This window comes from Telopea speciosissima, chromosome 4 (genome assembly GCF_018873765.1).
Source record: "Telopea speciosissima isolate NSW1024214 ecotype Mountain lineage chromosome 4, Tspe_v1, whole genome shotgun sequence".
Classification (NCBI taxonomy): domain Eukaryota; kingdom Viridiplantae; phylum Streptophyta; class Magnoliopsida; order Proteales; family Proteaceae; genus Telopea; species Telopea speciosissima.
Window position 1 is genome coordinate 16,634,765 of NC_057919.1, and position 18,134 is coordinate 16,652,898.

Consider the following 18,134-nt stretch of genomic DNA (forward strand, 5'->3'; position numbering starts at 1 on the left):
TTTTATAAGTTAAGATAATGTGATTCTTTTTCGAGATTTTCTATTAGTTTATTAATATTGTTTTATGGAATGTAATATATGAAACCACATATCTTTTAAAATAAATACAAGATAAAATCAAAAGTAAGAAACATAAGAAAATCAAAGACTAAGAATAATAGAAGAAAGAGTAGTTGTTGAACTCTCAAGTCTCAACCTTAACCCTCATCATAAAAACGATAAGGAAGATGTCAATGGATAGTCGAAAATTCATTTCGATCCATGTTCATATCCATTTAGGAGAACTGTATTCAAAATATATTATTCGAAAACTATCCGAATCCAGCCAAAAACCGATAAGATATTATCCGAATATGTCTAGATATGGGTATGATAATTCCACTATCCGACTGAATTCGACCAGTTTACATCCCTAGTTGTAAATCATGAAGGGCTTGAATATGATGTCCAGGTCGTTGGTATCATCGGTCCTTTTACACTTTCTCTTTTTTATACCATCTCTCCTCTAATTTCTCACATGGGGGCAAAAATGACCACCCACCCCCTACCCGAAAACACTGCCCAAGGTGGGTCCACTCCCCCTATTAGAGGAATTGGCGGAATAGGGATTGCCCGTGAATTGGAGGTGATAATTATTCTTTGGGAAACAGTTTTCTGTCTGGGAGTGTGGCCTACACCAGCACTCCCATGTGTCTATCTCTCTCCTCTTCAAAACAAGGGGGCAGAGGTGTCTTTTCATATGGGAAACAGAGAGATTGAATCATGGGAGTGCTGGTGTAGACCACACTCCCGGACAGAGATCTTTTTCCTTTATTCTTTTCTTCCACCCAGCCAACTTTGCTTAGATACGCTCCACAATACCGACAAAAGCCGTGTTTTGCCAGAAGAACATGTTTAAAATTTTCAAAATCTTTGAAGCCTATACCACCTATTAGCCTCTCTCTTTGATTCCCCTAAGTATTTTCCAAGGTTCGGACTCTCATTAAGGCCCAAGAGATCAATGATTTCTCGTTTTGCAGTGGCTGTAGTTATGGCTGAAAGGCAACATTGAAATTGGAAAATATCATATAATCATCCGCAAACAAGGGTGAACAGTGAACCCATCCACAATGGCAGCGTGGGGAACTCTCTCTCAAGTCCCAATCATTTTTTTTTTCTTTGGTTATAAGTCCCAACCAATAATTAATTACTTTTTTTTTTTATAAAAAATATGAAATTAGGGTCCATTTCATACATAAGAAGCAAGTATAAGAAGGCCAAGGCCCAAAAGCTAAAGCCCACAAAGAGGTAAAAATCTAGTCCAATAGGAAACCCAAGTGGTATTTGTGTTTTGCCACACTGGAAGTGAAGGCCCATGTCAAAAGTTTTATCTTCTCAAGTGCAGTACACCGCCCAATGCACCTACGCAATGGGCGATGCACCACACAAGAAGAATGATGAATTTTTATCATCTCAAGTGTACCGCACTTGAAACGATAAAGATTTACATCAGAATTAGGTAAACATTTAGTGTGTTGGGTCTATTCTCTATAGCATAGTTAGCTAAAATGTGTTTTAAATACTGTTTTTTTGTAATCCCATTTTTCTGTTGTTTTCCAATTTGAACTCAGTGATATGGCCAAAAAAAAAAAGGGGGGGAGGAGGGGGGGAGAATGTTTTAAAACACATTTTACTTTTCTTTTTTTTTTTTTAAGTGAAAAAAATGGCATTTTAAAAAAAAAAAATTTAAATCTTGATTAAATAATAATAATAATATCGTAATGCTTATTTTTTGGTAAAAAATCATATATGCTTATGACTCATACATTAAATATTAATATTTAACTAAAGTTGAGTTTATGTGTATATATTATTGTTTTTTAATCTCGTGTTTTTCAAATACAAATGTTTAAAGAATAATTATCCAAATAACAATGAAAGGTTGATGTTTCCAAAAATCATATGATAAATTTGAATAATTCATTTTTATGTTTTTTTTTTTAATCCAAATTGTTTGTTCCCACACAGAATTGGGAGAATGTATAACAATGACTAGAGTACCTATACACATGCATGGGCATACATGGAATGTGTTCAATGGGATATTTGATTGAATTAGACTTCGAAACTTGACATGTGGTTAATCTAGACCATATCCTCTTTATCGAATGGTTGGAATAGACATATCATCTGGCAAAGTAGATGCCTTGTGATATTTGGAAAAATAATAGATTTTTGTGACTAATAATTCACCATGTTTAAAATTCCTATTTTCGTTTCTTGTTTTATTGTTCTTGAAATTTTTTATGGCCATGTGGGACCATGTATGGAATTGTTTTCCATTTTTTTACTATATTTTTAACTATCTCGTTCAAATTTAGAACCGTTTTAAACACGGTATATAGAACAAAAATTTTTTTTTTGAGGAAAAAGAACGCTACTTGGTCACATGGCTAGCGTGACTCTTGCACCTAGACATAGAACTGCCATTTCCCCCTGGAAAATACTGCCTTGCCCCCATGGAAGGGCAGAAATCGTGGCCAAGTCGATACTTGTGCATAAAGGTGTCAAAATCAAATTGAAACGAATCGAACATTTTAAACCAAAATGTGAAACCATTTAATGAATGGTTCGACTATGTTTCAAAATCGAGACCGTTTAATTAAGTGATTTAGATTGAACCGGACTGTTTAATTGAAACATATCGTTTAACACGCTTAGATAACATAAATTTGCCAAAATCAAACAGAAATAATTTTTCAAACCAAACTACGTCGTTTAAACCAAAAAATAAATTGTTTAGTAAATGGTTCAATTATGGTTTTAAAATTGAGACCATTTAATTAAACGGTTTAATCGAAACCAAACCATTTAACACCCTTACTTCCGCATGCACACCCATTGGCTAGTGTGTGTGCAGACTCTAGAGGCCTAAGCAGCATGGTTTGAGGTATCGGATTGGATCGGTATCGATCGAGACCGACTCCGATACCGATCTAGCTGTACGGGTAGGGGTAAAAATGTAAAAAAATTAGTATTTTTTTAATTATAAAAGAACAGAAACAAAAGTGTCATATTTGCCCGAATTTGGACGATCATCCAGCTGATACCGAGATCACGAACCTAGCTAGGCAGCGTTCCCTCGCCCTTGGGTTTTTTAAACCATTGTCAGGCTGTTAATCGGCGATTGAAACGCGATTCAGACTTGGAGAGATTCCTGTTCCGAAACGAAATTGTTGATCCGTGTGGAATCGAAAGTATTTTTCCCACCCGTTTAGGGTTTAAAGGAGGGCTTTTCATAAAAATTTAGTTTTTCCGACGGCCAAAGGTTGGAGGGAGTGCTTTACTTTCTCTGAGAGCCTGGATTGGGTCTTGGAATGCCTGCAAAGAGCGAGGAGAGAAATCACTGAGGAAGAAGAATAGCTAAAATGTCGTTCCTACCCTTCTCCACACCTCAGCAGTTATTCCAACTCCAAACTCAGCCACAGCAACAGCAGCAGCAGCTTCAACTGGGTAGCCCATTTCTTCAACAGCAGCAGCAACAACAGCAACAACAGCAACAACAACAACAACAACAACAACAACAACAGCAGCAGCAGTTCTATCTCTTCACCAAAGATAAAGCTCCGGCGACCTACGGTACCAAATGGGCCGATCTTCATCCCGACTCCCAGAAAATTCTCCTCCAGATCGAGTATGTTCTCTTCACCTCCTTAGGTTTTAGTTTTGGAGGGGTTTTAGGGATTTCTTTTTATTTTGGATAGAAGAACTCCTGCTGGATTTGTTGCATATCTACGATGACAATTAGGAAATAACTTAGTTATTCATTCAAGGGTTTTTCTGTAAAAAGGTCAATTTTGCTCGAAATTATCCTCAACTCCCCCTCACTCTCTTGGGGTTAATGGAATTGTGTTTGCAGGGAGAAGATATTGGAGTACAGAGATGAAAGCCAGAGGCTAGATCAGTGTAACCGCCTGTATGACTCTTCGATATCCAGTGACGGATTTGAGGTTGATTCCAGTCATATATTGCTGGTATGTCACTTGGCAAATGATATTTATTCTGTTTCGGGTGTTTTTCTTGGTTCGATTCTACTTAGTGTTGTTTGGAATTGGGTATTTACTAGGGTTAGTTATTTGGTTTGGTGGAAGTCGAAGGATTTAAAAGACAATTAATGTGCTTCAGTGTAGTGAATTGAGGTAGTGAGGAAAGCGTTTAGCTGTTTTGTTTTAACCGAAAGTATGGCCAGAGTAGTTAAAGGCTTGGATTAGGTTGATTATGTCTCTGAAAAATGTCAATATTCCTATCATTTTGTTCTCCTCTGCACCGATATCATTGTTGTCATCACTTTTGTTCATTGATTAGTCAACTAATTCAGAATCAGAGCTTCATTGAAGCCTTGAAAGTATACATAAGTTCGTATGGATTTTTATTTTTCCCATGGTTAGTGTACTGTGAACTTGGATAAAAAGATGCTTACTTTTGGTTAGCTTACAAGTATTCGATACCTTATGATTCATGTAACGTCACCTGATATTACAGGATTACTTATCTATACTGATTACTGACATACTGCTTTAGTTGCAGTGTATTTTATTAATCTCTAACGTGTTCTTATAAATATCATTTCCTTCACTCATTAAATTATATAATTGTCACATTGTAAGACAGGAACTATTGAGATATTGATGGTTTCACTAAAAGTTGGGATAACATCAAGGAAACCAGAATCCCCCCCCCCTACCCTGGCAATTGGATGATGTCCATGTAAAAAGAGAATCATACTTTTCTTAACAAAGTTGGCACAAATAGCTTGAATTATTTGTTCATTCAAGACATCATTATTTCTCTATTCACCAGGAAATATTAGTAGATGGATATCTGCTTTATGAGTTACTAGTTAATTGGGTTTCTTTAGTTATTGGATAGTTCTCTTTGCCAGGTCAGGACACAACTATGAGCTATGAGCTATGGTTCTCTATGCAGGATCATTGTATGCAATATAACACAAGAAACAATGAATGGACCCTTGGAGGGTAACTTGACTTAGAAATGGGTCAGTCCACAACTATAAGCTAGGGTTTTGAAGCCTAGGCTTGGATTTTGGCAGACAGGGTTATCTGCTTGGAGTTTAGGGTTATTCATGGATAGGGTTTTCTAAAGGATTAAGAATAAGGCTATAGAGTAAGGTCATTATGATTTAGATGGTGTTGGTGCCTATACTACATCTATTTCAGTATCAGTGTTAAAAGGATCCCTTTCCCCATACTGTGAACATATTAATTTTATTAAGTCCCAGTTTGTTTTTGTTGTAAAATTTTCTGTGCAACCAATATTTTACATGAAAAGTTTCCTCTTTGTAAAATTTTCATATTTTTTCAATGCATTTTTTTTGTTGGCATTTTACATTAACACAAACAGTGGACAATCCGATTTTAGAGGAAAATTTTCCTTTCCCACCTTTTTACATGGAAACAAATGGATAAAAGGAAAAGCGGAATGGGGAAAATACTTCCATCTCTTCAACTTTTGACGAGCTTTGCATTCTATACCAGCAATTTTCTGAATACTTAAAATACTTCTATACACTATTATGCATTGTGTTCCATTTCTAAACTCTCAAATCATCAAAGTCTTGAAAGGCAATAGAACTTCAAATCTTCTAGTTGATGCAGGAAGGTTTATAAAAAAACCTTCAAGCCCTGTGTGGCTGTGTATAATGGGCCCTATTTGATTCTAGGGTCCTGAAGTAACTCCATAAAATAGATATGGATGATAGAAGTCAATTTTGTCGGTAACAAATTCAGAATAGGATTCAATCATTCCTGAAACTTTATATGCAACTGAATTGTATGAAAATTTTGGATGTTAAGGTGACTTGATTATTCTCATGTATAAATCTAATTTCACTTTCAATATGTATGGTATTGACATGCCAACTGTAATAGAACAGGAGAAACATAGGACCAGCAACAAGGTCATAAATATAATGTAGAGTAGATTAAATAGAAAGCCAACCAAAATTTATGTTCAACAAAGAGAAACTAATCCTCAACATAACATTCAAGGTAGTATTGGTTCGATGGATCAGCTAAAAGAATCTACTTGACTAATATATCATCCAGTTTTGAAGGACAGATTATGTTCCTCTAAAGAGATCAACAACATGTAGGCAAACCTCAGATTTAAAGCCAACCAGGTTCAGAATAATGCTGTCCTGTTTACAATAGAAGGATCTGCCTCTTGTATATGAGATGTAACTGCACCCGATCACTAGTAATACAAATAATAGAACAGCAAATACCAAATCAACAACAATTAAAGTAACAGCAACCTGAAGTGAGGAGACACCATGACTGTGACCTCTGGAAGCACTCTTTCAATAAAAAGTTATAATTGTAAAGTGAAAACCCTTTTTCAATGACCAAAACTATGTCTAACACAGGTATAAGCGATCCATATGTATAGCATAAGATTTGGCCCTAGTCCAACTATATATAGAAAAAGAAAAGAAAACTATATTAATCTTGTATGATTGGATGTTCTGACATTGAGTTAAAATGAATTCCTGCTAAGTATGACTTATTTAACTCATACTTTGACCAAAAATAAATATAAAAACATGCTGTATTTGTTTGGCTGATTTTACCCATATACATGGAGTATAAAATACAGCCAATAGCAATTTAATTCCCATTAAATAAAAGCACAAAAACCTTTAATCAGATGATCTACCATTCTTAAACCTTGTATTTTCCCCTATGTTTGCTGGAGACAGCAAAGGATACAACTTGAGTGCAGAAAAAATTCCTTTTGTTGCATTCTCTTTGGCTGGAAGGAAGAGTGAAGAGTCAAACACAGCTTTGGATCACAATTTGATGTGTCCAGGTAACTTAGTTTCCCCTGAGGTCTCCTAGCTACATTCGGACATGCCAAGGGTTGTTGAATTTGCATCAGTAAGAGATTTTTGTACAGGAAGTTGGACAGTCGAAATAACCTTCAGGAATCTGATATAGGGAGATCTTTGGTTGTCCTCCGTGCCTCTGCCCTGAAATAACACCACAAACGATCATTCAATTGGTCCCTTCATAATATAACCTGGCCCAATTAAAATTAACAGTTCTTAGCTGTGTCTGAATCCTTCATTAATGAGAGCATGACTTTGTTTGTATGGTTTTGGTATTGGTACTATTCCTGTCTGTGGTGGTGGTGGTGGGGGGGGGGGTTTACATGTCAATTTATTACTTATTGTAATATACTGAATGTTAAATTATTTTATAGGAACTTGGGGGAATAAGCACTGCAATGGAAAGAGAGAAAGCTCTTTTGCAAGAGCTGATGGCTGTTGTGAAAGGCACAATGAGAAACACAGAGTTCGCAGTTCGTTCATTTATGATGCTCCGACCTAGGTTCCTTCACCCAAATGTTGGAGTTGCTTCAATTGCTACTGGCCCAGCTCAAGCTCCAGGAGCATTGGCAGCTCCAAATTTAGCGAGTCAACCAATGTCTACCTCAATAGTACCAATTTTAGATTTCTACAGCGGGGTTCCAAGAAGACCATCTCCATTTTTGCAGGACACAATTGCCAGATTTGAGAAATATCTTGGTGAGTGCCGTCAATGGATTGAAGAGTTAGAGCAGCTGCTTCTGTCTGATGCTGGTGGGAATTCTTCCGGCTTAGACTCATCTTTATTGCAGTCTCTACCTAAAGTTTTGTCCAATGTGCATGATTTCTTTGTTCATGTGGCTGCCAAGGTAATTTCCTCTGCTCAGAAGTTCCGTAGTGTCTTGCAAAGGGGTGAAGTATTGAACATTGTTTGACTTCTTGGTTTAACCTCAAGATCTTGTGCCCATCTATTGACATCTTAAACAAATTATGTTCAACATCTATTGATATTTTAAACAATGGTACTCTTTATGGTTCAAGTGTATTATTCTGGATAGTTTTTTGCTCTGAATAGGCAGTAAATTATCTATACATAGAAATCTGGGATCTGTTCTGCAACATTAAGGATTATGGTGCCAATCAGATGCTCCACCTAGAATACATTTAGCTTGTGCGGACTGAGGATCAATGTGATTAGATTACTGTAACTACAATCTCTGTACTTACTTTTATTGTACCTAACGTGATGTATATTAGTTATTTAATTGATGAACATGAAAAGTCTGATATGGATTGTTTTCAACACTTGGATAATGTAGGACAAAATGATTTGGTTATCATGATATGCATTATTAACAACAACAACTCAGCCTTATCCCAACTAAATGGGGTTGGCTACATGGATCCTTGCCCTCCAATCAGCTCTATTCGAGATTGCACTTGATACAAGGACTAAGCTATACATGACTTTCCTCATAACTTCTCCTAACGTCATTTTAGGTCTGCCTCTGGCTCTTTTAGTTCCTTCAATCTGAATCAAATCACTCCTTCGTACTGGATCATCCAAAGGCCTCCGTTGAACATGGCCATGCCACCTCAAACGATTTTGTCGTAGCTTATCATGTATTGGAGCTACTCCCAAACCATGATATGCATTATTGTATTAGAAAATGCTATCTCCTATTAAATTTATTCTACACGTGCAGGCAAATTAAAGTTTATCCATCACTTGAAGTTGCATTGGAGGTGGTGGTGGCGGTAGTGTCGGTAGTTCCCCCCCCCTTTCCCTATGTCTTCCTTTTGTTTCTGGAACAGAGAAGTTCCAAATTAAAGTTTATTTTTTTGTGTTTCTCACTTTCTCAGCAGCTGGTTCATTTCAGGAACAAAAAAATGAACGGTGGTAACAAATATATTTCTATTCTTTTCGTTTTTTTTCTTACGAACAAAAAAAAAAACACATAAACAGAAGTGTTATCACGCAGGGCCCTAGTTACTATAGTTTCTACTTTTAGGAGTATTTTTTTTTTCCGTTTCTTTATATATGCCAGCATGTACACATCAATATTATGATGAGATTATTGAATTGAATGAAAAGTTGGGTTTGAGCAGTTGAGCCACCTTCGTGGCTGTGTAGTCATGGGTTCTCTGTTCTTCTCCAGTCTTCCTTCTTCTGTACATCTCAGGTACTGCTTTCTTCCTCTCTTCCTTATTATTCTTCTTCTCCTTCTTGATGTTATCTATTTTGTTATGTCATTAATATTGAGTCAACAAGGGAGGGTTAAATTCTTTCTCAGGTGTTCTTCCTCCAGTTTCAGATTCGGGGGTCTAAATCGCTGCCGTCAAACAAGTGAACAACCTAATTTCTGAGGTCTTATCCGCTATAAACCATTGTGCTGTGAGAAATCAAACTAGAACCAATCCTGGTTCTACAATTTCTTCCCTTCAGGTTCAGCAATTAAAACCTAATTTGGAATGGAAATTTTGGGTGTTGATGGACTGATTCCCGGATTGCATAACTAGGGAAATACAGAAAGAGACTAATAACCAGAGTTTCAGTCATGGTTAATGCATTGCTAATAGGATTATATGTCATCTTTTTGATGTACTGTAGAAAGTCTTTGTTAAGATGCTTAGGATGTATATAGCTGTGATGATTGGAGTTCCAGTTGGCCATCCAGAATTCCCATTTCTAAGTTGGGTAGAATCATACTTGTCCCTGCTAAATGTACCATGTGAATTTGCACAGGTTGGGAAGGGTTGCTTCTTCTTCTTCATCATGATTGTCATCATTTGTATTTATTTTCTCTAAATCTTTGTACTTAATTTCCTCAAATTTCATTGTTTTGAGCTTATGAAGTGAAATTACGGTACAGCCGAGTCTCAATAGTTGGGTTACAACTTTAATTATGAGGTTTGCATTGCTTCCCACATTGGGATAAGGCTGTTGTTGTTCCATTGCTTCCCACCTGATAGGCTGATATTAAGATGTGGCGCTTTTATGTTGTATTCTTGGTTTTTTTACATGTTCTGCCATCCAATAAATTGGCTACTGTTGTAATATATGTTTTAGTTATTCTGTAGGTGGAGAGCCTTCATCAGTACATTGAGTCCATGAAAATGGCTTATCTTACTGACCAGCGACGCCGCGGTGATGGGAATGATCCATTTCTTGAGGCTGATCGGCGAGAAACAGCCAAACAAGAAGCTGCTGCTAAGAGAGTTCATCCAACATTGCACTTACCGGCTATTACACAGCCATCTACTCACGTTGCAGGTTTATTTGCAAGTTCTGCAACGCTTGGGGCATCAAGTGCCTCACAGCTGTCTGCTGGGACCTCATCAGCTTCAGCTGGGGGTGGATTCTCACTTACACCATTTTCTGCTCCATCTGTTGCCACATCTTCGTCTTTACTGTTCACTCCATCAGCAGCTGCTCCTGGATCATCGCTGTTTGGACCTTCCACTGCTACCCCCCAAACATCAGTTTTTGGGTCTGCATCAGGATCTTTGTTTGGGTCCACCCCAAGTCCATTGTTTGGCACCGGTGCTTCAACATTTGGTTCAACCACTCCTGCTGGGAGTTCCCTCTTCGCAACACCATCCTTTGCTTCAGGTACATTTTCCATTTTAGGTTTAAGTGTACTATTTGCTAGAAGTCAATTTTCCTTCAATGTCTTCCAAAAAAGAGGAATTACCAAACCATTGTATTGTCTACAGACTTATATCCTAAAACCAAACTTGGCTGTACAAAGTAAAAATTTGTGGTTTAGTTTAGTTTCTTTCCATTGATGTATTCCATAGGAAAACGAATTAGTATTAGTTTCTTTCCATTGATGTATTCCATAGGAAAATGAATTAGTATTTCGCTATTTTACACCAAACCAAACTAAGCTGTGAAAACTGCTGGTTCCTGGTTCAATGATTCTGAACTAATTATTGATGTGATCTAAATTAGATTTCTGAAAAGGGCCCATCTATTGTAAAATTTCAGTACAAAGAGGGTACTAAGAGGCTCATTTAGTGTGTCCTTTAAAACTAGTTTGTAAAAATTGGTGGCGCCTTGCTCCATGGTTCTAAACTATTCACTTATTTGATATAAATTAGGTTATATCACAAGGCAACACCCAACTGAAAATTTTAATCTCAGCACAAGTAGGGTATTGCTGTCCGCATTATGTATCAGTCTTCTCCTCTTTCATAGTTTTTAACTTCTGAATTATATTGTATTTCTAACACTGATGGAGGAGGTAATTGACTAATTGACCATCTTGTATGATAATAAATTCTCAACCACTTAATCCAAGTATCCAGCTAAGCCCATAACATTATGACCTTATTCATGCTTTGTGCCTTCTTCGACTATCAGTTTTCTTGTTTAAATGCTATTCTTCTTCTCTTGCTTAAATGCTATTCTTTACATCTAGCAGGTCCTGCAACAGGATCCGGTGCAAGCTTTGGGACTGCATCTGTAAGTAACTTTGCTTTGAGAATAGCTATAAACAATTTTATATTCTTCTTATCTTGCTTGAAGTGGCAGCATAAGAAGTTCCATCCATGCAATATTATGCTTTATGTTTTCGTCGCCCCTACTGATAGTATCAGATATGTTTGCTAATATCAAAATCCTTTCCCTCCGTCATTTGCAGAGATCCACAAAACCGAAATCCCGAACTACACGCCGCTAGGTAAAAATCAAAGAGTTATCAAATCCAGAGGCGGCTGAAGAACCAGTCTCTACACCTTTAAAGCAGAGGCAGATGAAGAGCCCATCCATGCTCTGGAAATCAGTAAACATATCATGGCAACCATCATCAATGTTATTGATCTTAAAAGCAGCTCATCACTCCTAGGTGATTGTCATTGCAAAATTCGGTTTTTTTTTTTGTCTCCAACAGCTCAATTTAGTTCTTGATCAACTCTGCAGCCACTCTAGACTGACACATATATTCCCAACCTTGTATCTGATTGGATGTGCAATGTTGAGGACCATGCTGATGTAAAGCTGTAGACTAGAAATTGAGTAGACTATTCAGGATACAAAATCTTGTGATTTTCTGAGTGTCTTTCAGCAATTGCGATGTAAAATAAACTCTCTGGTTTCCATTAGTGCTAATTTCATCATTGATCTTTCCTGAATTCATGGTAATGCTGTTACGTACATGGAAGAGAGGAGAGATAAAATAGGAAAGAAAGAAAATAGGGTGGGAGAGATGAGAGATAAATAGGAAAGTTTGATAGATTTTGGCTTTACGGAGGAAGCATGGCCTTGTAGCCTTACAAAGGAAGCCATGACCTCATTTCTTGAGAGGGAATTTGTGGGAGAAGTTTTATTAGTTTCACGCTTATTTTTTCACTTTATAATAGCAATACAATAGTAGTATTTATTTTTATGAAGAAAAAGAAAACAAAATATATTAGATCGAAGGCAAATTTACAAAAATGTTATGGACAAAAGAGGAATTGTACATTTGGGCTTTGTGAGCCTAGAAAGTAGAGCGGGTCGACAATACAGAGTCCTTAGTAGTTACAAAATTGGAACCGCTAAAATGATCGAAAATATCCAAAAAATAATGCATCAATGGCCAAGGCCATGTAGATTGAGTTGGAGATGGAAGAAGCCTGGAAAGCAATTTGGTCGAGCACAAAACTTCTTTCATCGTCAACCCCAGCTTTAAAGCATGATTGAGGCCTGTTGCAATACTAAATAGTTTGGATTCTAAATCATGATGAGGAATGATGTAATCTGTAGCGATCAAAATGAATTTTTCATCGAACAAAATGCAGAAAGCCCAAGCAAAAGCAATTAGGTCTTTGAAATTGGATCCTACACATACCAAAATAAAAGAACTTGAAAAAGGTTAAGGATTTAAGGGTAGACACATGGACTATCACTCCACCTACAGCACTGCTCCGTACAATATACAACTTTGCCTACCAACTTTTTTTCTACGAATTTCTACTCAGAAATTCTTCTATTAACTGCCTCTCTACGTAACACTCATGACTATGGTTTTAGGAATCAGTATCGGGTTGGTGGATTCATGTCAGTGTGAGTCCCAATCGATACTGATTCTTGACAAATCCACTGTCTGGGTCAAGGATAAAAAAAAAAGTAATTAAAAACCGATTTTTATAGAAAATCAAGGTAAAGCTATCTGATCCGGATTGGTATTACATCGGTATAAGCTTAGACCGATACCGTAGCCGATACCAATTCCTAAACCCCTGGCCATAACTATGTGAGCCAACCCTTACACAGTGATGTACTTCCATGAGCCATGCAGAATTTTTTATTTTTTTTGGGTAAAGCGTTGGTAACAAATGCTTTCATGATATATTTTGTCGGGTGATTGTTAACTTGCCACCATCAAATACTAGGCCCTTAATCTGATAATCTCTCTGTTTATCGTACACGAGTTCCAAACATGGTCTTTTTATTTATTATTTTCTTGGACTCCTTGAACGGACGAGAAGTTTCGACGTGCCTGCCTACCAATAGATCATGGAGAAGGAGAAGTTTGACTACATATCTTATTCTTATCCCCCCAAAAAAAGAAAACGTGCCTACGACCTTAGCCGCGAATTTGGGTCCCACTCCCACCCTTAGTTAGTAAGTTCGGGAACGGCAATTGAACGGGAACGGATACGTACGGCAGTTAAACGGATTAGACGGTAATAATACTTTTCAAAAATCCGGCTTCATAAAATGCATACGGTAATAATACGGTACGCGTTTAATACGGATATAATACGGCATAGACGGCAATAATACTTTAAAAAAAACGGACATATATTCATTATATAACATGCATTCACCACCTAATAAACAAAATAATATCATGATTTTATTAACTAAAATAAACACAATAATATAATATGCTATATAACATCTCTAAGATTATCATTTAACATACAAAAATATCAATAATCTACAAGAAATGAATGTAGATTGTCTGAAAATGACATGAGCAAGTTGAAAGACCAGAGAAACAAGAGGAGAGTACAAGACTTAAGTGCCGCTTTGTTGAACGGAGATGACGAGGATGATTGGAGATGGAGGGCGGCTACTTTTGCCTGCTACGGTTGGATGTTCCACGCAAATCGAAAGGGACGAAAGGGAAAGTGAAATCGTTTCCCTAAATTCTAATCTTTTGGATAATTTTTTTTTTATAAAAAAACATATAATACGTGTATTATTCGAGTATAATACGTGCTTGCTTAAAAAACGCATTTTTTTATAAAAATATAAAAAAATACGAAGACGGGAATATTATACGTTTAAAAATACGGAAATGCGTATAATACGCGTATGATACGCGACTTTACTAACTAAGCTCCCACCCATGATAAAAGAGAATCCCATTGTCCATCCTATTCATATATCCACAACAAACATGAAGGAAAGGGAGAAAGGTATTACATCTTAGATAGAGACACTCTAAAATGAATTTAGACGACATAGAATGAATAGGGAGGTAGTACATTTGTTTACACTTTTACATTATATATTACATTATAATCCATTCTCATTATTTAACTCAACTCAAGTACTCAACTCCCCACCGGTCATCACATCACTGGTTTCCAATTCAATGTTCCAATAAATAATATATTTATTTGTGGAGGGGAGGGTAGGGTAGGTTGCTGGATGAGGATTGAGGAGAGTCCATCCGTCATCTCCCTTCATGTTGCACGTATGCACTTATGTCACTCTCCCACTTTTCATGGCTTTTGTTTTCCTCATTATTCTCTTTCTCACTTCATTTACTCAGACACAAGATACATAATAAAGGGCGCAGGGTCCGCCCATACACATGGGGCGTCCACACACATAGGGAGACATGGAATCTTTGTCCCCTCCTGTTCTGCCCGATTTAGTTCCCAGTGCCTATAATAAGGAGGATGACTATCCTACCCCTGCTCGAGTGGGATTCACTTTCTTTATTACAAGCATTGAAATAACTGGGCAAAGCAGGAAATTGGATGAGAAAATTTTTCAGGAGATAGGGCGGTCATTTTGCCCATCCCTTGTGTCAGGTCGTAGCCTACACCCCATGCAGAGAACATTTTTCCTATTTTTTTTTTAATATTTTATCTTTCGAGATTCTAAACTCTGGGAGTATTTTTAATAAAATCATCGAGGACTGACCCCATACTTGATGGATTTGATCTCAGTCGTTGGTTCGATTCATCCTCTTAGGTTTGACCATTGATTAGTTTCCCTTTACACTTTTGACCATCTCATCCTATTATGATGTATTCCCACACGTCATATCCTAGAATGAGGTCCCATTGAGGTTGAAGTCCGGTTCTTATGTCTTATAAAAGTAAAATTTTAGAATCCAGTTTTCCTCACACATGGATATACATATATGTTTGTTTTTCAAAATAGCGATTGCTCATTGGTGTGACATGCAAATCCCTTCTGACCCTCTCCTTATTTTTTTATATCTTAAACTTGTGCTTGATTTCTAATGGTGCTATTGGCTCCCAGTTTTATTGACCAAAACACCCTTAGAAAGAGAAGACAGGCAAAAGTTTGACTGCCCATTTTAGGGGAAAAAGGGGTTTTAAAGTCTCTTTTGGGCCCGGGGATTTCCAGCCTCATATGGTTTGTGCAGTTGGGTTTGTTGAAATGAGTAGGCAGTCAGAATGGACACGGAAGAGGGACGATTAAGGATTAACCCCCACCTGATCTGATCTCGTGGGTCAAAGTCAACTGACCCAATAATTCAGTTTAGAAGAGCCAAAGGCTGATGAAGATTTAATTATTAATGCCCATGGTCTGTTACCTTATTTACTTCCACTAACGCACTTATGTTTTCGGCTCTCTCCAATCCCACTTGTATGAAAATCACACTCCAAAATGACAAAAATACCCTTTATCAGACACCGATGAAGCCTTTGCCATTAGAAGTGATCTGTTGGAAGGTATCGCCCAAGCCGTGGATCACTTAACCCTTGGGTTTGACAACAAGGCTCTAATTTCCTATCTCAAGGATCCTTTGCTGCCAGTTCCTCTTCACCATCATTTGGTCATTGTGGATATTCGACATCTATCCCCATATTTGTTTCATGTTTCTTTCAATATACTTTCAGAGAGTCAAATGTAGTAAGTAGCAGACTCTTTAGCCAAGAAGGCTTTGTCTGTGTTGTGTATGACAGTATGATCAAATTCCACTCACACTCCGTGACTCATTGACATCTACCGTTGGATGTCCGAGTTGTTAATGTCAACATCTTCACTTAGCAGTGCTGCACTGCACACTTTTAGTAATTGGAGAGGATTAAAATCCACAAAACTATATTGTTAAGTGAAGTTCCAAGAAAAGGACTTTCATTGATTGTCTGTGGAAGTTCATACCAAAAGGTGTTTATGGATTGAATTGAATTCACCGCTTATTTTTTAGTGGAAAATGAGAAGAAGGGGAGTTTATTTAGTTTCAACCTTTAGTATAATTTATTGTTTGTCATTAGTAATGAATTCGCAAAAATACTAAGTATTTATTTTGAAATAATTTTATCGAGGGAAGTCGTATTTCTAGTGTATGATCAATGGATTAGTCTTTTCGGTACTAAAAATAAAAATAAAAAAGTTGACGATTTTCCCTTCATATAAGCTAACTTAAGGGTGTCAAACAGGTTGATTACTTACCAGTTCCAGTCTTAGGGTGGCCAATCCCAGAATTGTTCTGTTTACCAATCGGACCTAAAACTAGGCCAGTCTCATATAATTGCGGGACGGTTTGATTTCAATTCTTTAACGGTTCTAACTCTCAAAGGTTCAAATGCTCAAATAAGTTCATTATCTTAATTGCTTAATCCTCAAAGGCTTAATCCTCGTTGACATTTGGTAATAACAGTTAGGGTAAATTATACATTGATTTTCAAAACGAAACTCAGATCACCCCTTGGTTTTTGAAAAAACTCAAATCACCCCTTCTATAGTAACGGTGCTGCTAGTATTGGTGTGAAATGACTATTTTACCCTTGTGCTAAAACATTAGAATTAAATTTACAATTCTACCCTTCCTTCATCTTCAACATTGGTCAAGGGTAGTTTAGAGATTTAAATTTATTTAACTGGCTGACATCATCACTTAACAGCAAAAAACTAATGGTAGGGACTAATTTGTCATATTGGGGTCTAAACCAAGGGTTGATTTGAGTTTTTTCAAAAATCAGGGGGGTGATCTGAGTTTCGTTTGAAAATTAGGGGGTGACGTGTAATTTACCCTAACAATTAACAACATAGCTGATAAACCTTAGTTTTTTTTCTTATAATTATAACATATTCCTCATAAAAATCATAACTATTATATGTGTTAATTGACCCTAAATAAGTAGTTTATGCATGTTAAACGAGTCTTAGTAGTCTTGGTTCTAGTAGGTTCTTTATTGGACTTTCGATTCGTGGGAAACCCATCTAAGAACCATTTTGTCCCATTTAATAAACAGTTTGAAAATCAACTCCAATAGCGTCAGAATCATCCGAGGACAGCTGATAGTGCAATTGGTAGGTTAATTCGGTTGTGCCTAGCCCTTAGGAGGTCTCAGCCTCAGGTTCAAGACCCTGATCCTCACCCAGTTTCTCCCTAGGAAAATTATCTCCTGTGATTCTCTGCCCAGTATAGTTCGCTAGTTAGTGCCTCTAATAAGAGAGGGGTGGATCCCACCAAGGTAGCGTGTTCGAATAGGGGGTAAGGTGATCATTTTTGCCCCCTATGAGAGGAAATGTGGGAGCTGTACAAGACAGGAAACCGCTGGGGATAAACATCCATCCCCCCACCCCCCCCTTTATCCCCTTATCCCCTTATCCCCCTTTGTAATATCAAAAAAAAAAAGAGGAGTATTCTGTCCGAGAGCATGGCATGTGTGCCAGGGGAAGGCCAATGAGAGCGTGCAAGAAAGCATGGGGGCAGGGGTCAATTCACACAACCTCAAATTGGCACCCTAAGGTTAAATGTCAAGCTATCGGGCTTTCAGTGTCTCTCGAAGGCATTTTCGTCATTGCGCAAAATACCCATAGAATGAGATGGAATCATGGATGAGGATGGCTGTTCTGTAAATATTAGCAGAAACGAGGGCATATTCTTAACCAGGCCGGCGGGCAAACTACAAAACCAATATAACCCTCAAAAACTCGTCATTGATCCACTTTCTGTTTTGGGCTTTCGTTCCTTCTCCTCTTTCCCTGGGCCTCTCTTGGAGAGAAACTCAGGAACCCTAGCCCGGCTTTCGTATCCTTCTTCGTTCCTAATTCTCTATT

At 37.4% G+C, this 18,134-nt stretch overlaps 1 protein-coding gene across 2 annotated transcripts; it reads left to right on the forward strand.

Moving 5' to 3' along the window:
• Nucleotides 1-3,232: 3,232 nt before the first annotated feature.
• On the forward strand, nt 3,233-11,997 carry LOC122660326 (nuclear pore complex protein NUP58). 2 transcript variants are annotated; one of them, XM_043855582.1, is made up of 6 exons: nt 3,233-3,673; nt 3,899-4,013; nt 7,261-7,734; nt 9,947-10,478; nt 11,290-11,333; nt 11,512-11,997. In XM_043855582.1, exons 1-6 carry the CDS (start codon nt 3,408-3,410, stop codon nt 11,548-11,550), a joined length of 1,470 nt encoding a protein of 489 aa, XP_043711517.1. In that variant the 5' UTR covers nt 3,233-3,407; the 3' UTR covers nt 11,551-11,997. The 2 variants fall into 2 exon arrangements, with proteins under 2 accessions (XP_043711517.1, XP_043711518.1); XM_043855583.1 differs by having other exon boundaries at nt 11,293-11,333.
• The last annotated feature ends 6,137 nt before the right edge of the window (nt 11,998-18,134 follow it).

What these genes read in the sequence shown, in the direction of transcription:
- LOC122660326 (XM_043855582.1), top strand. Translation starts at nt 3,408, where the DNA reads ATGTCGTTCCTACCCTTCTCCACACCTCAGCAGTTATTCCAACTCCAA. An exon ending in AAAATTCTCCTCCAGATCGA is followed by an intron (nt 3,674 to 3,898) that starts GTATGTTCTCTT and finishes TTGTGTTTGCAG; the next exon opens with GGAGAAGATATTGGAGTACA. An exon ending in ATTCCAGTCATATATTGCTG is followed by an intron (nt 4,014 to 7,260) that starts GTATGTCACTTG and finishes ATTATTTTATAG; the next exon opens with GAACTTGGGGGAATAAGCAC.